At 42.4% G+C, this 25,503-nt stretch overlaps 1 protein-coding gene across 3 annotated transcripts in view; it reads left to right on the top strand.

The window, feature by feature from the left end:
• The window catches only part of GUCY1A2 (guanylate cyclase 1 soluble subunit alpha 2), a 549,703-nt gene that overhangs the window by 488,051 nt on the left and 36,149 nt on the right, over positions 1-25,503 (top strand). Inside the window, exon 8 of one of the 3 annotated variants that reach the window (XM_029602442.1) lies at positions 20,491-20,753. The exons of the other annotated variants lie outside the window; for them this stretch is intronic. Within the exon in view, the coding sequence (XP_029458302.1) occupies positions 20,491-20,536 (46 nt within the window). The 3' untranslated portion in view covers positions 20,537-20,753. Of the gene's footprint in view, positions 1-20,490; positions 20,754-25,503 lie in introns of those variants that run through there. 3 annotated transcript variants of the gene reach the window in all.

Genomic DNA, 25,503 nt, shown 5'->3' with positions numbered 1-25,503 from the left:
AAACGAGGATGACTCAGCATTATATCTATTTTCTACCACACATAATTAATTCTTCAACCTTGGCATAGTGGTATTGTGCCTATCTAAGGATTGCTTAATACTTCTGTATTTTACCTAGTGCAGGGATCAAGTTTTGCAACAACTAATACATCTGGTTTTATGTAAAGAATAGTATTTACAACAAGAATAAGTACAGGACTTTTTACATTGAATTGAACAGAGAGATTCAATGAAACCTTTTTACTTCGACAATCCCGAATACGTTTTCTGGACTTTTGAGTTGGATTTAGGGAGGGTAATTTATAACAGTGTGTGTAAGCCAGCTCAATCATATATAAGTATGTACAGACAATTATGACTATACAAATAATTATCCAGTCAAGCGGCGGTTGATAAATGCAGCTGAATAGTCAAACAGAATCACTTTGCTAGCTAAGTCTGAACATATCAAATTAAGTGGCACAAAAAACTGGCCCCTGAATATTAATTTGCATTAAAAGGGTGTGTTTAACAATGATCATATATAGTCAATACTAGGGATGTGAATCGTGTCCTCGATCGTCTTAACGATCGATTTCGGCTGGGAGGGGGAGGGAATCGTATTGTTGCCGTTTGGGGGGGGTAAAATATCGTGAAAAATCGTGAAAAATCGTGAAAAATCTAAAAATCTAAAAATCGCAAAACCGGCACATTAAAACCCCCTAAAACCCACCCCCGACCCTTTAAATTAAATCCCCCACCCTCCCGAACCCCCCCCAAATGAGTTAAATAACCTGCGGGTCCAGCGGCGGTCCGGAACGGCAGCGGTCCGGAACGGGCTCCTGCTCCTGAATCTTGTTGTCTTCAGCTGGCGCCATTTTCCAAAATGGCGCCGAAAAATGGCGGCGGCCATAGACGAACACGATTGGACGGCAAGAGGTCCTTCCGGACCCCCGCTGGACTTTTGGCAAGTCTCGTGGGGGTCAGGAGGCCCCCCACAAGCTGACCAAAAGTTCCTGGAGGTCCAGCGGGGGTCAGGGAGCGATTTCCCGCCGCGAATCGTTTTCGTACGGAAAATGGCGCCGGCAGGAGATCGACTGCAGGAGGTCGTTCAGCGAGGGTTCCGGCGCCTCGCTGAACAACCTCCTGCAGTCGATCTCCTGCCGGCGCCATTTTTCCGTACGAAAACGATTCGCGGCGGGAAATCGCTCCCTGACCCCCGCTGGACCTCCAGGAACTTTTGGCCAGCTTGTGGGGGGCCTCCTGACCCCCACGAGACTTGCCAAAAGTCCAGCGGGGGTCCGGAAGGACCTCCTGCCGTCCAATCGTGTTCGTCTATGGCCGCCGCCATTTTTCGGCGCCATTTTGGAAAATGGCGCCGGCTGAAGACAACAAGATTCAGGAGCAGGAGCCCGTTCCGGACCGCTGCCGTTCCGGACCGCCGCTGGACCCGCAGGTTATTTAACTCATTTGGGGGGGGGTTCGGGAGGGTGGGGGATTTAATTTAAAGGGTCGGGGGTGGGTTTTAGGGGGTTTTAGTGTGCCGGCTCACGATTCTAACGATTTATAACGATAAATCGTTAGAATCTCTATTGTATTGTGTTCCATAACGGTTTAAGACGATATTAAAATTATCGGACGATAATTTTAATCGTCCTAAAACGATTCACATCCCTAGTCAATACTACTTTCAATGGGAACGGAGAAGTGCAATTTAGGGATCCATATTAATCTAACTGATCCACTTAGTATTTTAATTATATATAGCCTGGTGTATATGTTCATTAGGGTGTTTTAATTCCTGTCTTCTTTTTGCTTTCAGAGCATACACATTTTAGCTTTATGAAAAAAGTTCATTTGGATACCTTTGGTATTATAAATTGAGTCCCACATTATTGAGGTTCTTTTCCTGAACATATAGCTGTGGAACCTATTGCATTTGTTATATTTCTATTCAGAGGGGGAAATGGTTACAAACAATTTTTTTTAAAACACCATGCCATTCAACTGTGAAACTGAAATAATTGCTTATATTAGGGATAATTACATCAAGTTTTTGAAAAGGCATGAATAATAATGATTTTGCTGAGCAGAACTAATTACTTTTTCCTTATGCCTCTCTTGGTGAGAAATGAATAAAGGAGGTCCCTACTTGCCCTTACATTTTTAAATCCATCTGGGCACCCAAACTTTTTACCCAGCACCAAATAATTATTCTTTTATTTTTATTCTTTAGAGTATATTGTTTATTTACTTTCAAAAAATGGCCCCATTGTTCTAAATGTTGTTGAATACATTTTTCTAACTATCCATTAGAAAGCACAGAGAGCATTCTACTATAACCACTAGTGATTAAAAAAAAGAAAAGAATAGTCTGTGCCAAGTAAGTACATATTTTGAAATATCTCTTACCAGTTCTTACTAGGGGTATGCTTTTTTTGTGTGTATCATTTTTATTTAGGGTCATTATCTGTTTGATATCATTTTTCAAAATGTTTCAGGAGTGTTAATTTCAGGTTTCCCTAATTTCGAAGTTAGTGCACACTAATGGGACTTAGTGCACACTAATTGGATGTTAATGTGGACTAACTATAGTTAGTGACCACAAACTGAAAATGTTACAGATATGTTAAAAAGTGTCAATTAGGGGAGTAGTTCATTAGCTAGTGGTATGGTTCTGCATTCCATTGGCTGTCTCCTTAGTTACTTGTTTATGTTGCAAGGTTGAAAGCTTGCAAGCTTACCACCCCAACCAGTCTCTCTCCCACCTGTTATCCCATATAGTCACCTCAGTCACTCCCTCTATCACCAGTCACCGAACACACTCCAGGCTGCTTTTCACCTGTCACCACTCACCACTCCAACTGGTCTCTCTCCGACCTGTCACCCCATGCAATCACCCCAATCACTCACCATTTCACCAGTCACCCCCACGCTGATCGGGGGGGGGGGGGGGGGTCATCATGCAAGGAAAGATCTAGGAGTCATCACTGAAAAAATGTTGAAATCTTCTGCTCAGTATGCAACAGCAGCCAAGAAAGCAAATAGAATGCTAGGGATTATTAGGAAAGGAATGGAGAATAAAACAGAACATCATAATGCCTCTGTATCATTCCATGTAGCAACCTCATCTTGAGTATTATGTGTAGTTCTATTCACCACATCTCAAAAAACATGCAGAATTAGAAAAGGTACAGAGAAAGGTGATCAAAATGATAAAGGGGATAGAACAATTTCCCTTTGAAGAAAGGCTAAAGAGTTTAGGACTCTTCAGCTTGGAGAAGAGACGGCTGAGGGGAGATATGATGGAGGTCTATAAAATAATGAGTGGAATGGAATGAGTAAATGTTAATCAGTTGTTTACATTTATATTTACATTTATTGACTTTCTTTATCTCTCAACACAATGAAGGCCTGAGCAATGAACAATAATACATCATAATAAAATCACATAATAAAAGACAGTCCTAAAAGAATATAAACAAATAAAATAAACTTCAAATATATATAAACAAAATACTTAAAAGCTAAAATTATAAATTAAAACTATCATAGCATAGGAGTAAATGAAAGTAAAACATACAATAAACTAAGAAAAATAACATAATTTAAATAAATATGTTTTTATTAAATTCCTAAAATCCTTAAGCAAATCTGTCACAAAGCAATTGGAAAAGTATTCCAAAAGTATTCGAAAGTAAAAAGAGCAGCAGATACACAATGAAGTTACTGGGTAATACATTTAAAACTCAATGCATAATTAAGCTCTGGAATTCATTGCCAGAGGATGTAGTTAAAGCTATTAGCTGCATTTAAAAAAGGTTTGGGCAAGTTGCTGGAGGAAAAGTCCCTAAACCATTATTAAGGTCGAGTTGCAGAAATCCACTACTTCTTCTTGGGATAAGCAGTTTAGAATCTATCTACCTCTTGGGATCCTGCCAGGAACTCATGACCTGGCTTGGCCACTGTTGGAAAGAGGACACTAGGCTTGATGGAGCTTTGCTCTGACCCAGTATGGCAAATCTTATTTTATTATGCTTTTGATTTTGCTAAGTAGAATTTGAAGGCATTATTGTATCATTTGTTTGTTTACACTTGTTGCCAGGCACTGGCCATCTCCCCACAAGCACCACCTTGCAACCTTGGCAATACAAACAAATAACTAAGAAGACAGCCAATGGGAATACAGAACCATAACTCTAGCTAATGAACTGCTCCCCCAATTAACACTTTTTAACTTATTGTATTTATTTATTTGTTTATTTATTTATAGATTTTATATACTGATGTTCATCAGAAATATCACCTCGGTTTACAGTATAACAGAAAACATACGCTTGGAGGCGTTTTACACAGAACAAGAATTAGTAACTTAATAATAAATATGCATGGGGGGAAGAGTAATAAGAAATGAAAGGCAGATATTAACAAAATAACAGTTATATGATAATAACAGAAATTATCAATTATATACATTATAGTAAAAAGTGCAGTATAACATTAAGAACCATTGAAATGGCATAGCATTTTATGAGATTTCCTGTGGGGAGCACGGAGGAGGTATAGAGAGAGGGCGAAATGTGCTGAGAGGTCCTAGGGGTATGCTTTAGTAAAGAGCCAAGTCTTGAGATTTTGTTTAAAAGTTTTAAGGCAATCTTCCTGGCGTATGGTAACATTTTCAACTTATGGGTAACATTTTCAATTAGTGTGCGCTAACATCCAGTTAGCGTGCACTAAGTGTCGTTAATGTGCACTAACATGAAAAAGTGATTTTTATGAAATTTTGTCATTTTTTCTTTCGTTTCATGCTGCTTCTGAAACAAGATGAAATAGACAATTTTGTTGCCATTGTCTATTTTGTTTAAAAGGAATGCACATCCCTAGTTCTTATTGTAATAATTGGATTGTTAAAGATTCCTAAGAAGAATATAACACTTAAACCTATTTTACAATCCTTTTCATTGGAATATATCAGAAGCACAAGGGTCACAAAAAGTAGCAAAGAAGTCCCAGAGGACTTCAGTGGATTGCAGAAGGGTGATGATGAACCTTCTCTCTAGTTGATATCATTAATTATGAAAGCAGGACTAATGAAGAGTTGTTTTTTTGTTTTTTTAAATGAATCTGAAAGCAAAAATTAGTACTAGTATCATTTCATGACAGATGTTAAAACTTGCACTCAAATAATTTAATATTCAGTGCTCATTTTTAGGGATGTGAATCGTTTTCCATATCGTCTTAACGATAGAAATCGTGTGGCAGGGCAAGAAAATCGTCTTAGGCACGATTTTTTAGTTAAAAAATCGTTAAAAATCGTTTTTTCCGATTAGTGCGCACTAACTCGAGTTAGTGCGCACTAACTGGGAGTTAGTGCGCACTAACTGAAAATGATACAATTTGACACTTTTCAGGTCAGTTAAGGTCAGTTTAGGAATGAATATGTATTCCTATTGGCTGCCCTCTTATTTATTCATGTTACCAAGTTTCCTACTGACAGTATATGGGGGATGGGAAAAGGAAACAGTTGGTAGCTTGACAAAACAAGTAATGTGATCAGTCAATGTGACTAGAACTTGTGCCCTAACCCTGATACCAGGGGTATTGTGATCTTCCTGCACACAGTGACCTATCCCTATTAATACCAGGAGTGTTGTGATCTTCCTGCACACAGTGCCCTATCCCTAATACCAGGGGTGTTGTGATCTTCCTGCACACAGTGCCCTATTCCTGATACTGGGGGTGTTGTGATCTTCCTGCACACAGTGCCCTATTCCTGATACCGGGGGTGTTGTGATCTTCTTGCACACATCCCGATATCAGGGATAGGGCACTGCGTGCAGGAAGATCACAACAATCCTGGTATTAATAGGGATAGGGCACTGCATGCAGGAAGATCACAACACTCCTGGTATTAATAGGGATAGGGCACTGCATGCAGGAAGATCACAACACCCCTGGTATCAGGGATAGGGCACTGTGTGCAGGAAGATCACAATACCCCGGAGGAGTGAGGGTCAGGCAGCTCCCCCCTGTCTGTGAAGCCAGCCTCTCACTAGTAATGCAGGGAGGGAGCTGTCTCAGACTTCACCATCCTCCCCCCCCCCTCACCCACACACCATTCACTAGCTGGGACATGGGGGAAGTCAGGAGTGAGGGTCAGGCAACTCCCCCCTGTCTGTGAAGCCAGCCTCTCACTAGTAATGCAGGGAGGGAGCTGTCTCAGACTTCACCATCCACCCCCCCCCCCTCACCCACACACCATTCACTAGCTGGGACATGGGGGAAGTCAGGAGTGAGGGACAGGCAGCTCCCCCCTGTCTGTGAAGCCAGCCTCTCACTAGTAATGCAGGGAGGGAGCTGTCTCAGACTTCACCATCCTCCCCCCCCCCTCACCCACACACCATTCACTAGCTGGGACATGGGGGAAGTCAGGAGTGAGGGTCAGGCAGCTCCCCCCTGTCTGTGAAGCCAGCCTCTCACTAGTAATGCAGGGAGGGAGCTGTCTCAGACTTCACCATCCTCCCCCCCCCCCTCACCCACACACCATTCACTAGCTGGGACATGGGGGAAGTCAGGAGTGAGGGTCAGGCAGCTCCCCCCTGTCTGCGAAGCCAGCCTCTCACTAGTAATGCAGGGAGGGAGCTGTCTCAGACTTCACCATCCTCCCCCCCCCCCCCTCACCCACACACCATTCACTAGCTGGGACATGGGGGAAGTCAGGAGTGAGGGTCAGGCAGCTCCCCCCTGTCTGTGAAGCCAGCCTCTCACTAGTAATGCAGGGAGGGAGCTGTCTCAGACTTCACCATCCACCCCCCCCCCCCCCTCACCCACACACCATTCACTAGCTGGGACATGGGGGAAGTCAGGAGTGAGGGACAGGCAGCTCCCCCCTGTCTGTGAAGCCAGCCTCTCACTAGTAATGCAGGGAGGGAGCTGTCTCAGACTTCACCATCCTCCCCCCCCCCCCCTCACCCACACACCATTCACTAGCTGGGACATGGGGGAAGTCAGGAGTGAGGGTCAGGCAGCTCCCCCCTGTCTGTGAAGCCAGCCTCTCACTAGTAATGCAGGGAGGGAGCTGTCTCAGACTTCACCATCCTCCCCCCCCCCCTCACCCACACACCGTTCACTAGCTGGGACATGGGGGAAGTCAGGAGTGAGGGTCAGGCAGCTCCCCCCTGTCTGCGAAGCCAGCCTCTAACTAGTAATGCAGGGAGGGAGCTGTCTCAGACTTCACCATCCTCCCCCCCCCTCACCCACACACCATTCACTAGCTGGGACATGGGGGAAGTCAGGAGTGAGGGTCAGGCAGCTCCCCCCTGTCTGTGAAGCCAGCCTCTCACTAGTAATGCAGGGAGGGAGCTGTCTCAGACTTCACCATCCTCCCCCCCCCCCCCCTCACCCACACACCATTCACTAGCTGGGACATGGGGGAAGTCAGGAGTGAGGGTCAGGCAGCTCCCCCCTGTCTGTGAAGCCAGCCTCTCACTAGTAATGCAGGGAGGGAGCTGTCTCAGACTGGTATCAGGGTTAGGGCACTGTGTGCAGGAAGATCACAACACTCCTGGTATTAATAGGGATAGGGCACTGTAAGAGATGACTGTAGTAGATTGAATAAAGATCTGATGTTTCTGCTCTCCTCACACCAAACAAAAACAACACACAAGCAGAGAAGCCCTTCTTACAAAGCTGAGCTAGTGAGTTAAGTAGGAGGAAAAGTAAACATACTGGTGCCAGTGTGGCTACTTAAAAAATACACTTACCAACAATCAATTACATATATTTGAACTGTGTACAGTTCCAGCCAGGACCACCTTTCTAAAATGCACAGTGATTGGCAAATTCAACATGCACTAGCATTTCAGGTGCCTGCTAACAAAAATAATAAACAAACAAGTTCTAGTCACGTGAGTGCTGATCATTACATTACTTTTTTTGTCAAGCTTCCAACTGTTTCCATTTCACATCCCCCCAACCATATTGGTAACATCAATAGATAAGAGCACAGCCAGCCAATAGGAATACATACATACATATTCATTCCTAAGTGACCTTTACTGACCTGGGAAGTGTGAACACTTTGTTTAATTTTCTGTTGGTGTTCGTTAGTTTCCAGTTCCATTTCCCATCCCCCCAACCATCACCTCAGTGGTAACCTTGGTAATATCAATAGATAAGAGGGCAGCCAGCCAATAGGAACTCATATTCATTCCTAACTGACCTTCAGTGACCTGGAAAGTGTTTATTTGTATCATTTTCAGTTAGTGCGCACTAACTCGAGTTAGTGCGCACTAACTCGAGTTAGTGCGCACTAACACGATTTAACGATTTTTAACGATAAATCGTTAGAATTTCTATTGTATCGTGTTCTATAACGATTTAAGACGATATAAACATTATCGGACGATAATTTTAATAGTTGAAAAACGATTCACATCCCTACTCATTTTACCATCTGTTTTATGCTTCAGCTTTTTGTTCTCTCTCTCTCTCAAAGATAGATCACCAGCACAGCTAGAGAATCTAGGTGTACTGGCACTCCCCATATGCTCATGGGGTTCCTATTGCTACCACAGAGGGAGGTTGTCTATACAAGATAGCTGAGTGGTCCCTTGCAGGAATTATAGGGCACTTCAAACCAGTGGTAATGTTGCCACCTATGAGAATATATATGAACAACTGTTAGGATTCTGTGATGTCACAAGGTGTGTGAACCCTGGGCCGAAGTGAGATGTGGTACCGCCCACGGGGAGGAGCCCCGTGAGCCTCACTGTCGGGAGGCTAGGTCTCAGCAGAGGAAGGCACAAAATGAATAGAGTCTTTATTAAAGAGATAGAAGTACTACCTGTGGAGCGGGGGGTGCCAGAGAGAGAGAGAGTCCACACAGACCCTGAGACACAGGAAAAGGTCTCCTGTAGAGATGGCAATGGCCCGTGGGGCACGGTACACCAATGATGTCCTCGGTAAGATGGTAAAGCCTGCAGAGTAGGATATGCAGATGAAGCCCTCAGAAGAGGTGACAGAAAGTAGAGTGAGGAGCACAGTCGAGACCCTAGGTGGAAGTGGTAATGGCCCGCAGCGCAGGATACACTGGAGAGAGTCCTTGGTTGGTCTGGTAGTGGTCCGCAAGGCGGGGTGCACCTGTGAGCAGGGCCGGCGGAAGCACTAGGCGAACTAGGCGATCGCCTAGGGCGCTGAGCATTAGGGGGCGCTGAGCCGCTGACGGCCAATGGCCGCCGGTGGACGTCATCCCAATGGCAGATACACACAGCAAGAAGATCGCAGGGCCGTGGTACAGTCGCGTCTAAACATGCTGGTGCTCCTCCTCCTTCCTGCCCGTGCGGCCCCGGAAGAAAAATGTTGCCGGAGCCGCGCGGGCAGGAAGGAGGAGAAGCAAGGAGGAGGAGCATCAGCCAATGCAGGAACTTCTCCTCCTTCCTGCCCGCGCGGCCCCGGAAGAAAAATGTTGCCGGAGCCGCGCGGGCAGGAAGGAGGAGGAGGAGCATCAGCCAATGCAGGAACTTCTCCTCCTTCCTGCCCGCGCGGCCCCGGAAGAAAAATGTTGCCGGAGCCGCGCGGGCAGGAAGGAGGAGGAGGAGCATCAGCCAATGCAGGAACTTCTCCTCCTTCCTGCCCGCGCGGCCCCGGAAGAAAAATGTTGCCGGAGCCGCGCGGGCAGGAAAGAGGAGGAGCATCAGCCGCGTGCCGTAAGGAGGAGGAGCATCTGCCACGTTCAGAAGAGGATCAGCGCGGCTCGAGAAGACCGGGGCCGCTGCAGAGCCCCGTGAAGAGGAGGCCCAGAGGTGAGAGAGAGAGACTGAGGGTTTGTACAGTGTGTATGTGTGCGTGTATGAGATGAGTTGAGAGACTGTGTGTGTGTGTGGGAGTGAAGACCTGAATGTTTGCAGAGACAGCATGGGAGAGCCTTTGTGTGTGTGAGAGACAGCATGTGGTAGTGAGAGCCTGTGCTTGAGCAAGACAGCATGTGGGAGTGAGAGAGAGCCTGTGTGTGTGTGTGTGTGTGTGTGTGAGTCAGCATGTGACAGTGAGAGCCCGTGTGTAGGAATGATTGTATGAGAGAGAGCATGTGACAGTGAGAGCCTGTGCTTGAGCAGGACAGCATGTGGGAGTGAGAGTTAGACAGCATGTGCAAGAGAGAGACTGTGTATAAATGATTGTATGAGGGACAGCATGTGAGAATGAGTGCCTGTGTATGTGAGAGAGAGAAAGCATGTGAGAATGAGAACCTGACCGTGTGTTTGAGGGAAGCAGACAGATGGAGAGAAAATAAATATGTTATAAAAGGAATTGGCAAAAAAATAAGAAAGGGAAGGTGGAAAAAAAAAAGCCTGTGACCAACCGATTAGAAAACTAAGATCAGACAGCAAATGTAAAAAGAAATAAATTACTTTTTACTGATTGGAACATGTAATCTTTGGGAATGTGCAAGAGTAGCACTTTCTCTATGCGGATCTCACAATGTACGAGATCAGCATAGAGGAACTGGAAGCCCATGGGGCCTGCACAGAGGAGGCAGCAGAATGGGCTTCAGTGCCAATAGCAGCAATCAGCACCTCCGCAATAGCCATACAGCGGCAGTGACAGTGGCAGCAGAAGAATGAGAGAGGCTCTGAGGTTGCTGGCAAAAGAAAGAGAGGGGGGTCTCTGCCTTTAGTTTGTGCATGTGTATGAATGGGAGTCTGCCTGGGGGTGTATGTGTGTGAATGCATGGGTGCCTGCCTGAGGGTGTGTCTGTGAATGAGAATGTATGGGTGTCTTCCTGGGGTTTGTATGTGTGAGAATAGGTGCCTGCCTGTTTGTGGTGTATGGGTGTGTGTGAGAATAAATTGGTGCCTGCCTGGGGGTCTGTGTGTGTGAGAATGAATGTGTGCATGCCTGGGGGATGGGGAGGGAGTGGTGTGAAAATGAATGGGAGCCTGCCTGGGGTTCAGTGTGAGAATGACTAGGAGCTTGCCTGTGTGTGTGTGTGTGTGTGTGTGTGAGAACGAGTGGGAGCTTGCCTGGGAGTGTGTGTTTGTGTGTATGTGAGGGAGCCAGTGAGAGTGAGAGCATGAGTGTGTATGAGAAAATCCAGGGGAGTAAGAGTTTGTGTGGGGGTGTGTGTGGAGGGGGAGAGAGTGCCTTAGAGCCTGAGTGTGTCAGTGTCTGTGAGAACGAGAGGTTATGGTTGGGTATAAGAGCATGAATGTGTATGTATGTGACAGTGTATGTGTGAGAGAGAATGGACATGTGAGTCTGTGTGAGAGAGAGAGGATAACCTCCTAATCCTCGACAATATCAGGGTGACTGGAAATCAAGAGCTCCCATGTATGGACAGCAGGGGCTTTTTAAAATCCTTATTAATTTTAATTATTGTGTGTTATTTGATATATGTACTGTTTTGAAATATTTTATTGGTGTTTGGGAAATTGTAAAAAATGTATATGATTTTAATTAATAGAAATTCTATTTATCAGTAGTTTTAAAATATTTTATTAGTATGGTTTTACTATTATAACTGATGCTTTGTTTCTTGATTTTATTTGTTTTATGAGGAATGGTGGTTCTGTTTTTCCATTATTAATACACAGAGTCTGGCTTCTTGGGGTTTCCATTCCAGTTTTTGTCTAATTTGTGCTCCTTTATTTTGTATTCTGTATTTGGTGAGGGTCTGTCTCTGCTCTGTGTGTGTGACCACGATGAGAGATTCTGCTAGCATGTAGTGTCTGTATAGGGATCTATAGCAATCGGGTTTGTTTTGTTTCCTCAGTAGGTGGTGTATTGTTATCCCAGGACCCAGTGTAATATTTACCCTTGCTTTTTCACAGGTAGGGTTATTATTGTTTGAATCCTTGGTGTTATTACTGTTATGTTATGATGGGATTGCAGTATAGATTTTGGGTGTCTCTTTTGCGGTGCTTTATGTTAGTTCACAATGTGTCTGGCAGTGGAAGGTGTTTGTGCTGCTGTTACTGTGAAGTGACACCAGAATTTGAAAATATCTTTTAGTATGATGAGCTGTAAGGGAAACATCCAAGCTCCATTGTTTGGGGGAATTTCAGTGGATGCACAGAGATACAGAACTGGAGGTGCAGGATTTGTATTGACATTCTGTCCCTTCCTATATATTCCAGACTTCATTCTCATAATCATATAGAATTAGTTGAATGAGGCTATCAAATAATTTTATAGTAGTTTTACTAGAAGTGTGAAACTGGCCAGCTTTTTAAAATAATGCAGAGGACCCTTTGGACTTTTTTTAACAACACTTTTTTTTATAACCAATTTTAAAGCAGGATCCATGCTATAGAGGTGGGTGTGATGAAGAAATGTCATTTTGGCTCCCCCCCCACCCAAAACAAATTCTTCTGTCTAGAGATGCCACTGATTTTCTGTGGCACACAAATGCATTGGCCCCTGGGCGCTGGAGACCCTTGGTGCGCCACTGGGTGCGAGCCATATGGGGCCGCAAGTGGTGGCAAAGAGGAGTGGAGATTTGGCGGGCCGCAAGCAGTGCCCAATCTGCTCGCGACCCAGAAAACCCCAGTCAGCGGGCGTGATTGAGAATGAGGTAGGAGTCGGGGCCGAGACCGGGGGGGGGGGGGGGGGGGGGCGCAAGGAAGAAGGCTCGCCTAGGGCGCCAAATCCCCTTGCACCGGCCCTGCCTGTGAGGTCCTCGATAGCGTGGTAAAGGTCCTTAGAGCAGGCACTTCTGATGGAGCTCTTTGTAGTGATGGTAATGGGCCACAGCGCGGGGTACACCCGATAGGCATTTGGTAGATAGAAAGTGATCCGCAGGGTGGAGTACTCACAAGGAGCATGTTGGTTCCAGGAAGCCCCGGGGAACGGAGCAGATGGAGTTCCAGGCATCAGGTCCTCCGAGGAGCGGATAGCCAGGATGAGAGAGAGGCCCCCGAGGAGTGGGTACCTCATACGTCCACGTTGGAACTGGAATTGGAATGCAGGGTCCTCAGGAAGTGAGGCGGAAATAGTACACTCTTTGCCAAATCGTCTTTGGAGAGGGCCAGCAGGTTTAAATATCCATAGATCCTGATGTCATCTGGAAGGGACGCCCCCAAGTTTCCCACCATGAACTGGATAAGACCGGCCTGTGTGCATGCGTGTATGCCTGCCTAGAGAGATCAGATGGCAAGATGGCGGTCAGCGGTGTCCGTGCCGACCCGGGAGGCCTGGAAGCAGTAGGCAGATCGTAGGTAGATAGCGAATGCTGCCTCTTTCTTTACTTCCCATGGAGGTAGGGAAGTGAAGAAAGAGGTGAGCAGAAGTGGTCGCAGCCATCTGCGACCGACAGGCGTAACAACAACCTTGAGAGGTGCCACTATGAGAACATATATGTGTCTTTCAGGGTGCGATCCTTGTATCCCCACCAAGGGTTGACTCAACAGGATCTCAATTCTTAACAATACAGGAATAAATAATACATTAAGTTTAGATTAAACATACATATTCTGAGTGATGTAATAACAGTTAACAAATCAGATGCAAGTAAACAAACTAGAAGAATCCCCAGGTAATAACAGTATGAAAAATTAGAAGTGATCACCACAAAATACTTGAAAAGAGATGAGACAAAATAATCTTCAATGAGGAGTGGTCATATATCATAAACCAGAACATCTGGTGCAAGTAGTGGAAGTTTAAATCATAGCTTCAAGTATTTCTTTAGTATAATGTCTCTTACTTGTGCATTTATTTTTTCATTTGAATTTAAAACCAGAAACATGTCCCAACTCTGTGCTATAGGAATGAAAAAATAGTCACCAGCTAATTCCAATTAGGGGAAAACCTAGCTAAATAGTCTGATTTTCTTTTCATATGCTAGCAGAATACTAAACTTTTATGTAGGATGACAATTAAACAGTCTCTGACTTAGCTTTGTAGTATTAGTGGAATACTTAGAAGTACAGCCATTGGCACTGAACAATCACAAGCCTTTGAAAGTAAAGTCTTTAACCAGAGATTATACTTTGCATTCAAGAATTAAATCAGGAATCCCGACTTGGCCAATTTTCACTGCAAAGAAGTTGCATTGGGGGAAAATCTCCAGAACTGAGCGTGAGAATTTCTTTCAGCTCCGCACTCTACTAAGAGAAACATCTGAACTCTTTTTAGCTCTGCAGCATACTGGGTGTAAACAAAGATAGGGCATTACTCAGCCTTCAATTCTCTAATTCTATACTGCCTTTAAAAATGTGCATGTTGTGAAGCTTTTTTTAAATGTGGTGGGAGTGGTATGATTCAGAATGTTTGGGATAACCTCAGAGGCTTTCAATTCAAAATTATGGCTACTAGGTTTGGTAAAGGGCAATGGATCCTTGGGGGAAATTTAGAAGTTTGGTAATACAGTTACTCCTGGATGCAAGAATTGTTAATGCCAGGAAATGGAACTCCTTAAATAGTCTTAATAGTTTGGTCTGGTTCTCTAAAGCAGTGGATGTAATGTCTGAAAAATAAGCATAGGGGGGCTTAGCGAGCGGACAAGTAATGTGGCTAAAATTAGCTATATAACTTATCCTGCATATTCAGCAGGATAAATGTCCCACTGAATATACTCACCTAAAGTTATCCAGATAACTTTATCCAGATAACTTGAAAACCTAACTGGCTATGTTTAAATATAATCAGATAGATTTTAAAGTTATCTGTCCTTCTGTGGCAAGATAACTTTCCACTTTACTAGATATCTTCAAAGATATCTGGTTAAGTGAACTGTTAAATTAAGTTTAAAAAAAATTGCTGTGTAGGCCTGCGGCTATCTAATTTAGCCAGATCAGTAGCACTTTTAGATTTATCTGGCTATCTGAGATAGCCGGATAAGTAACATTTTAAAACTTGTCTGGTTAAATAGCGGCTTTGCTACTACTTAGCCAGATAAATTGGTACTTATCTAGATAAGTGCAGCTACTTAGTTGGATAATTTGGAATTTATCTGGCTAAGTACAGCAAAGTCGCTGATTAGCCTGATAAATCAGAATTTAGCTGGATAAATGTGCGCAACTGGAATACCCACGTATTTTTACATCTAATTTTAAAGTGATACGCGAGTAGATTTAATACAAATAAATTAGACACATTTACCTCCATAAGTTGGCTTTTACACATGTAAATCAGGAGAGTTTCTGAAATGCATGCAGCAATGAAATTACCAGTGTTACCAAGTTAGTCTATCAATTTGCATAGTCCATCTGCAGGTCATTGAGAGCCTTCTGGCTCTTCAGTCTGAAGTACCCCTCCCCCCACCCATTTCACCCAGCGCCCCCACCTAATCTGTATTTCACTTTTTATCACTTACTCCAGATATTGAGCAGGAGTTAATATATGGGAGCAAGCTGCCAAATTCACATGCATAAATTGCTTATAAAATAACAACTTACTTGCGTAAATGTTGGCCCTGCCCCAGAATGCTCCTAGCCCACCCCTTTTTAACACATGCAAATTTACTTGGAGATCCTAATTTATGTGTGTATCTTGAGGTTCCTAAAATAGCATATACTCACATATATTAACTCACATATAAGCTATGAGGTTTCTAAAATAGCATATACTCACGTATATTAACTCACATGTATGCTATGAGGTTCCTAAAATAGCATATACTCACATATATTAACTCACATATAAGCTATGAGGTTTCTAAAATAGCATATACTCACGTATATTAACTCACATGTAAGCTATGAGGTTTCTAAAATAGCATATACTCACATATATTAACTCACGTATATGCTATGAGGTTTCTAAATGTTACACTCCGCGGCCACAGATGACTGTGACTCTGTTGCTCACCTCCTTTTTCTCTGCCTTGGCTCCGTTGGGCGAACTCACAGCCTCTGCCAGCTACCACCAGCCTTCCTGCCTCCATTCCCGGGCCCACCTGAGCAGCATGGACCCTGCTGACCGCCATCTTACCCTTGGGGTCCCCTAGGCACGCGTGCATGCGCTCCCAGGCCTGCTTTAACTACATCATGGCGGGAACCTTGGGGCCGTCCCCCTCAGATGACATCACTTACCTTGGATACTTAAACCCGCTGGCCCAGACAGCCGACGACTTGGCAACTAGTTCATCTTGCTGAATCCACCTACTTTCGCTTCAGTACTTGTTACGGTTCCTGCTTCCGTGGTGTGAGACTACGGGTACCCACTCCTTGGGGGCCCTTCCTTGTTTCTCAGCTATCCGCTCCTCGGAGGGCCTTTGCCCAACTCCTGCCTGCCTCGCTTCCCGAGGCTTTCTATGGAACTACTCCTTTGTCTTCAGTCACTGTGAGTAACCACACTGTGGACCACTGCTGTGATATCTAAGTCGGAATCCTCTCCAGTGTACCCCGCTTTGCGGACCATTGCTGTGATATCGCTAGAGGAGCCCTCTCCGGGTCTACCCCGCTCTGTGGACCTTCGCTGTGATATCGCTAGAAGAACCTTGCCGGTCAACCCCGCTCTGCGGACAGTGCTGTGATAACTTAGAGGAACCCTCGCTGGTGTACCCCGCTTTGCGGACCACTACTGTGACCCCCCCACCGAGGAACCCTCTTGTGTACCATGTCTACAGACCCCTTGTAACTTCAGTGACTATACTTTTGCTCGGCACCCCCACTCCTCGGGTAGTGCCACACCTATTTCCTGACTCCAGTTATCCCATGCTGAGTCTGACATCAGCACCTGTGCTGTCACTCCGTGGCCCGCCTCCTGGGGTCACCCTCTCTCTCTCTCCTTCTCCTTCTCCTTCTCTACTTCTGCTGTATACCATCCCGCAGCCGAGACCTCACCTGCCGACAATGAGGCTCAGTGGGCTCCTCCCCTGGGCGGTACCATCTCTCACCTCGGCCAAAGGGCCCACATACTCACAAATCCTAACACTGAAATAGCATATTCTCATGTATATTAACTCATGTATATGCTATTTTACGCATGTAACTGCTAATTTTTAAGTGCACAATGTTTGAAAATTCACCTTTTAATCGTCAAATCCTTGAGACTAGTTTTGTTCTTAAGTGACTAGTTGTGATTTGAAATTAGTAAATATATCTTAAGCAGGGAAGCTTTTTGATGGGCAGTTGGGCAGCTGATCCATTTTGCAACCATAGAGGTAGAAGTTGATTACCTGTCTTTAACATGCCTAGATGTGGATAGTACTCTATGGTTTATTCTGTTCAGAACAAAAAAAAATGTATTTGAATTATTGATTTCTGTTGTTACTAATCCATGTCCATCTATTTAACTTTAAATTAAAAAAAAAAGTTTTAAAAAAGATCCAAACAGGACCTTCAATCATGACTGCTGGCAAGGAAACTGCAAACGCTGAAAATACAAATGACAGAAAATCATGGTACAACTAAAGAAAATAAAATGGAGGTGGCTTCCCTTGCAGCACAATTCTCTTTATTGTAAGAGTGGGTGAACTGGAGAAAATGTTTTTCTTATTAGAAGATATTATGTTATGTCTATAGGAGTAGCCTAGTGGTTGAATCAGTATGCTCTAGGTCTAGGAAACAAGAGTTCAAATCCCACTGTTGTTCCTTGTAACCTTGGGTAAGTCACTGTTGCCTCAGGTACAAGCTTACTGCCTGCTTTACTCCCATTCTGTGTCTATAGGAAAATACCTTGACCTCTGGGGATAGGGAACTATCTAACCTACCTGAGTGGAATCTGCTTTGAAGTGCCAAAAAGTGGAATATAAATCAAATAAAGAACTGAAAAGAGGCTTCAAAGATACAAATAATAGGAATCAAAGAAGCAATTTTGGGAAGTCCAGATGGAATGGAAGATGATGCTTCAGTAAAATTTATGGCAGCAGTTCTACCAAAGCTATTGAAAATTTATTTATGAAGAACTTTGAGTTTGAAAGGGAGCAAAGAGTGCCTTCTATTACCATCAATAAGTGAAAATATTTTAGACCAATATTGATTCATATCTTGAGATACAGTAAATTATGGGAGTTGCTGAAAAAAGTCAAGGTATGGGCATCTGTACTGTGGAATGGAAATAATTTTGTGATTTTTTTTTAGTCTAAATAAATTCACAGCACAGAAGAGGAAGTTCCTGGCAATAGAGAACAACCACAAATTTGAAACAGAGGCTCAGATTGTTGTATCCAATGAGGAAGAAAGTCACTATAAATAATATCAAAACATGAGAATCCTGAAAATTTAATGTTACAATGATTCTCTTTCAGATTACAAAATGTAGACTGAGGGACATCTATTAAAGAGCATTAAAGATGCACTGTAATGTGTGTTTTTAATATGAGTTAGTAACCTGAGGCAAATGTGGGATTTATTAAAGGGTGTTAAGTTCTAAGTAAATCCCACAATCACACTGGTAATATGTTTTGCTGCAGCCTAGGTATAGTGGTAACATACCTGCCAAAGCATGGCAGTAATGTACATGCCTTACAAGTTGTGGGAATGCGGGTTCCTAGCTCTTCCATGCTTCATCTTTACTAGGACTGTAGCCCTGAATGTAAAGGCCCCTTTCCCCACCCTACGCCAAAAGGCAGACAACCCAGTCTCCAAAGTCAACCCAATCCCAAGGTTTAATGGAGCATCAAACCCTTCTTCCTCTGAACTTTAAGGTTCTCCCTTCTTAAGAGCTTCCTTACCCTATGAAGAGTCCTGAAGGTCTCAAGGGCTTGAACTATGTCCAGTTGTTCCTAGCCCACTGGCATCAATATTCGCAATGGTGCCGGCTGACCTATGGCTCCCCTTTCCCCCACTTATCTCAATGAAATAAATGTATTGGTCTATGAAATGATCTCACATTTTTCACAATTCTAGGGGAAGCACTGTATAAACAGAGATAAGGCTACCAAACAGCAGATCTGAAGGAAAGTTCTGGCTACTTTTAATAGCATTGAAGAGGCACTTAAGGAGATGAAGGAACTCAAACATTAAGTGGAGAGATGTAAGATCGCAAGTGGTCTGTAAAGTTCCCAGAAACATATATCAATTGAAAGGAACATATATTTCCTGAAAGAGTTGAAACCTCTGATGTAAATGATTGCTGGAAACATTATTGTTGAGATCATCCAGCATATATAAGCTGATAGAGGTGTTTTTTACTATGATGAGATTAGCTGTTTATAACATATTACAATAGCACCATACATATATATCATTTTAGTTTAATACAGCATGCCTATAGATAAACCTTGAAGGCCATATGTATATGACAAGCATCCTGTGAAGGGAGCGGGTGTGTGAGCCCTTTGTGCTCCGGCGTAGTTGACGCAGCCTTGAGGGCAAACGCATGAGGCCTGCGTGGCAGCTGGTGAACTTGCCCTGTAGCATGATAGTCTGGAGCTTCACCTTTAACAGCTTCCTCCCACTCAGGTTGAGACCTTGGGGTCTGGTGGCCAGCAGGACTGGTGGTGAATAACTTAAAGTCCAGAAGCATACTAGAGTCAGGGCAGGCAGCAGACTAATGGAGTTGGAGACAGGCCAAGTTGGGTCAGGCAATTCGCAAGAATGGTCAGGTCCAGGCAACAGGCAATTGTGGTCAAGTCCACACAAGAGGTCAGGTCCAGATAGCAGGCAATTGTGGTCATATCCAAGCAAGAGATCAAGATCCAGAGAGTCAGCCCAAGGGTGGATGAAGACACATGGAAACAAATAGGACAAAGCAAGGCTGGATGAGGTAAGGCTGGACAAGACAAAGTTGCTGAAGGCAAGGCTGAACAGGCATATCTAAACAGGCAAACTGGAAGGTAAGGCTGGACAAGGCAAGGCTGGAAAGCAAGGCAAAAGACCCATTACTAAGCCAAGGCAGGGAAGTCCGGGGAGTTTGTATATAGGGCAGAACTGCTGATATCATCCAAGGGCACCGTGGGCCCTTTAAGAAGCACTGTGCACCGTGCATGCATGCTTAGGGATACCACGGGGAGAAGCAGGTTCATGGTATTGGGAAGCAGTGTAGGAGCTGCCAGAAGGTCTAGGGCCTGCGTAGTCTGAGCGATGTTGTGGATGAGTGCAGCGGCTTGCATGGCAGAGCCGCTTGCTGCGAATCTTGACACCTCCCATAATGAAGAAAACAAAAATGTGATGTGCAACAGAATTCTAAATGATCCCATATACCTTCACTTGACACATACCTTTATCTGCAGGCATGCACTTAAGAGGCACCACTCCCTAGGAACCACAGGCCCTAAGCCATTTTCCCCCTCCTCCCTCACATGCATTTTCACTGTCTCCAGGGTGGATTCTCTACACCTTAATGACATCTTGAAGGAAAGCATTTGTGGAAATGTCACTTTATGGCACCGCCATTTGAAGTCCTACTTAAACATGCAAACTTACAATGGTATTATTTAGATGCATATTTTCAAGGATAATAAAATAGTACAATAAAGTTCAAAGATGATGAAATATAGAACAAAAGAAGAAACAATGAAGTCTACAGAGATGGTAACTAGGAGATTAAAAAGGATATCATACTTGATCTATTCATAGTTTCCCCTGGGATGATCTGAAATATGCCGACAATTGTTATTCTTTCCAGAACTGCTTTACATGACGGTGATCTGCAATCAACAAGCTGGCAATAATTGATAGGCCATCATAATGGAAGGATGCTTGGTTAAAGGTTTGCATTCTGGTCAGAGACAATTATAATTTAAAAGGACACATTGTGCTAATGCAATTAGATGTGGTGATATTTTCATTACTTGCTCTCAGTTGGCTTTCTCCTGGCATTGTTACCCCATGTACTGATTCAAGAAGTAAATATCTATTAAGAAGGAAAATTGAAGACTGATGGACTTAATATAATTCTGCAAACTTGATTTTTAAGCTGCTCATAAAAGAAAATGTTTGACAGAAATATTAAACTATACTAGTGTTTTCAAGTCTCCACTAATGTTTGAGATTTATTTCTAACACAAAGCAAAGACAATAACCACATAATCTATTTAGAACTCATTTCTATTTCCATGTTTGATTTTCTGAAAAGAAATTTTAATAATAACTCGTCATAATAACTATGTAAGATGTCCCTACTGTATTATTACTCACTGAATGTGGCTAGAAGGCAGCCTGAATTCACCACGATTCAATAGCAAATATGAACTGCTAGTGAGGTTCATAATGGGGAAGATTGGCCCTGATAGGCAGAATAGTTATACACAAGATTGTAGTGGTAAGAAAAGGTCTAAATAAGATGCCTTTTTCTATTTTTCCTAACTTGGCAGTATCTACAATGATTCTGCTTTTCCCCTTACATTTCCTCCATTCTGCTGTTCCATTATGGTATCTTTTGTTTCTTTCCAGAGCCATTCTTGTGCTTATTTCAGTTAGATCACTTAATAACATTATAATAAAAAGGCAAAGACCAGAATGGCTCATCCAGTCTACCCAATACCGATTTGTCCACTTATTTATTAATTTATTTGAAGGTATTTATATCCCGCAGATCCAAAAAGCTTGTCGCAGTGGGGTCAACATTACAAATAAAACAGTGAAAAGAACACATAACAAGAAAATTCATACATCAAGGTACAATAATCAGAAATTAGTAAAGCACATAGAAATACTTGTTCAAACAGGAAAGCTTTCACTTTTTCAGAAAGTTAAATAATTTTCTAGTTAGCAAATTTCAGCTTACTTTTAATTTAATATTGGCTTTATATTTGTATTGAATTCATGATCTCATGAATATGTGGGACTGTTTTGTATGATGTTCTTATTTGTTTTTTGTATTTTGATCATATTCAGTTATGTGTGTTAATATTTTTGTTTGCATACCGCTTTGATTTTTTATTAGAAAAGCAGCTGAATATATCAATAAAAGAACTAATCTAATTTTGCGGGTGTGAGTGAGTATCTCACAAGACAGAAACAGTCCAGAGATGAGAAGAGTGTAATTAGCCAGAGAAAGAGAAATTGCTATAAAGATGAGAAAGAGAAGCAAAGAAAAGAGGTATCACTGCCTTAAGAAAGAGAGGAAATGTATGAAAAACTGATTACCATGTGGTATTAACAAACATCAAAAAATCAAAAACCACTCATTAGGAAACATTATTTAGAAAGTGGAGAAACCCTCATAAATGAGCTAAGGGTATCACTCTTTTTTTTTTTGTATAAGGAGCTTTATCGATAAAGTGTTTACTTATTATGGTAAGCCAAGATCTTCATATGTTACCAAAGTGACCATATACCCACTCTAAAATATAATCACTGGGTTCTCCACTTTCCTACCCTTAACGCCACCTCTCCAATTTAAATGATGTTATTTTGCTATTTCTGTATTTCTTGATACAGAAATAGCAAAATACACTTATCATTTCTTTCCACTTATGGCACTGATGCATTTAAATTGGAGAGGTAGCGTTAAGGGTAGGAAAGTGGAGAACCCAGTGATTATATTTTAGATTGGGTATATGGTTTCTTTGGCAACATATGAACATATTGGCTTACCATAATAAGTGAACGCTTTATCGATAAAGCTCCTTATACAAAAAAAAGAGTGATACCCTTGGCTCATTTATGAGGGTTTCACCACTTTCTAAATAATTATGTTTCCTAATGTGTGGCTTTCTATTTTTTTATTTAAGAAAGAGAGGAGCAGAGAAGCTGCTGGGAATTGTAGTCCCTCAAGCCAGTCCCAGAGCATATATCATCTGTAAGTCACAGAAATAGCCATAGGCAATCTTAAAGTTTCAGTTTTACAAAGTGACTTTAATCAATGTGTGCATTCTGAAGATGGTCTGCAAAGCCCAGCTTTTTTTTTTTTTATTTGAAATTTTATTGAATTTTTCAATAACTGTTAACATCATAAACAATGTTAAGAAAAATACAGAGAAAGAACAAAAAATTCAAAATACAAACAAAATAGAATTATATCTTGCTCCCAAGAAAAGATATACTTCTCTCATGTCTTAACAAATTTAAAACAGAACAACAACATATCTTGTTCACAAGAACAGAAATTACTACTCTGAATATCATAAGATAAATGAGGGAGAACAAGCTTATATTGAGGCAGATTTAAGGAAAATTCTACAGGAATATGTGTAATCCCGCTGTTATTCTAAATTGGCCTATCCCCCCTGGGGCATAATTAGGAGTGTGAATTTAGATACTCTCGGAGATATGTTGGCTCCACAAAAACATATTTAGTATTCTGATAAACAACTATGCATTTACAAGGGTAACGCAAATTAAATTTTGCTCCCCTTGTTACCACCTCACTTCTCATACTCAGGAACTTTTTTCTTCTCTCCTGAGTGGATTTTACGATATCAGGAAAGACTCTCACTACCTGACCATAGAATTTCTGAGATAGATTTCTAAAGTAAAATCTTAGATTTTACTAAAGCCCAGCTTTTTATATAAGCAGTAGATATACATGGACCTTTTATTCCAGTGGTTTCAGACAGAATACACTTGTTCACAACAGAGTATAGGATCATCTCAAATTTCAAGCCCTGCTATTATGTTAACTTGAATTACTGTTTACTTATAAATAATTTATCCTAAATATTTGATGGAAAGGCATGCAATTAACATCTGATTATAAATTAAACTAACTTTTCTTTTTTAGTGCCCAAGAGGTTGGGGATGGGGCTCTACTGTTCTATGCCATATTAGTCAGGCAAAACAAGAGATTTTTCTTGTAAAAATATGTATACATGATATTTAACAATACTTGACTACATCCCTGAATTTTTAGCACCACATATCCTATAACTTCCACTGTCAAAATAATATTCAGGTATGATTTCATATTAAATAGCAATACAATTTCATGGGCTTTTTCATCTTATTGTGCTACCTGGAAAAGTTGGTAGTAGATCTGGGAACTGCTGAGCAATAATATTTAAAAACAGTAGGGTATCCCAGCCTAACACATTTTCAGGAGATTAGAAGCAAGATTCCTGAAGATGGCAACACATTTTTATGAAAGTGTTTTGGTATGAACATCTGAAATGTAAGTAGCATAGTACAGTATGCTTTCTCCTTATCTGTAATTTAAATCACTTTGATAAAATGTAAAGTTGGTAGCAAAAGGCACGTATTGTGCTATTTCCAGATAGGTCTACTAGTTAAGAGTAGCATGGGCAAAATTTCCAGTTTAGAAAAGCTCCAATCTTATTTAGTAGTAACACAGGTTTACAAATCTTCTGATATTAAAATATTCCGTGGGCCCACCCTTTCTTTTTCTTATCTTCTCTATCCAATTGTGGCATGTGTTGAGAGGAGGGGGTAGCAAGTATGTGTGCACATTCAACTTTCAAATATATTCATTATTTTCTGGCACATAGCCCATCTGCAGCTATAACAGATGATGCAGTACACGTGTACTTTTGCATCTATATAACTTTTAGCAATTTTTCAGGTAGTTTCTCTTTAAAAAAAATTGCTAAACGTTTTATACCTCCAAAAGTACCTGTATATCTTGCCACTAAAGCAGCTTCCCAAAATTTGCCCCAATTGCCTTTATATCAGGATTGCAATAACCACATGAGAGCTGTTGATTGCACATAAGAGAGGAAGGAAATGTCAAAGAGAGAGAGAGGGAGGGAAAGAGAGAGGGAGAGAGAGAGATTGAGATTCTTTATTAGGCCTGCCTAGTAGTCAACTATTTGTATCACTATAGGACTCTATAACAGGGTACTATCAAGTTAGAACAAGAAAACATTGTAGAAATCTCATGTTTGTGAGACTTTCCTCACTCCAAATTATGTCAAATCTTCACTGAGGTGCACTGTGCTGTTCGTACATCTCACTCTGAATGTAAAAACTAGCCCCTAAACCCTAAATCACCACCAACACCTCACCTTGAGTTATTAGCTGGCCCTCCTATAGTGATATAAATAGCTGAATACTGTGAAGGCCTCTCTCTCTCCCCTCCTCTCCCAAGCCCAGAAATGTCTGAAATACAATTTGCAATCTTTATCGTAAATTGCCTACAGGCATTCCGCACAGCTTAACACCAGGAAAAAAGGTGTAGTTATTTCTGATGTTAAAACTGTGCATTACGCTATCGCACAATGTGAAAATGCTCTTCATTTTAATTAATCCCACCCAAAGCCCTCCCCAATCCCGCCCCTATGAAAAATTTGCATTTGCGTAATGCGAGAGCGTTACTATGGCATGCGTTATGGCATTATCGCGGGCATTAACACCATGACACATTTTGATGAATGACCCTACACAAAAGGTGGCATGTCACTTAGCCCATCACCACTGCTGGCTTGTCCTCTGCCTGCACATCTGGGATCCTTGTTGAAGGTGGACATTTTACACAAGATGTTACTACCAGATTCTGATCTCAGTTTGCTAGGAATGTGAAATGTACACTCCATTAAAATGCATGGACATGTGAAAATAAATCAAGGGGCTGTCCATAGTAGCAGGCAATATCAAAGTATTTACTGCCTGCCAAATCTGCTGAGCTTTCAAACGGTAAACCTTGAATGGCTCTCCCCCGACATAAACCATGTTTCGCTACCACTCCATGAGAAAGGCCAATAATCTGAAAATCAAAAATACATCAGTCAAAACAGAAAACCCT

The sequence above is a fragment of the Rhinatrema bivittatum genome, chromosome 5 (assembly GCF_901001135.1).
Source record: "Rhinatrema bivittatum chromosome 5, aRhiBiv1.1, whole genome shotgun sequence".
NCBI classification, from domain to species: Eukaryota; Metazoa; Chordata; class Amphibia; order Gymnophiona; family Rhinatrematidae; genus Rhinatrema; species Rhinatrema bivittatum.
This window is presented reverse-complemented; position numbering and strand designations above follow the sequence as displayed.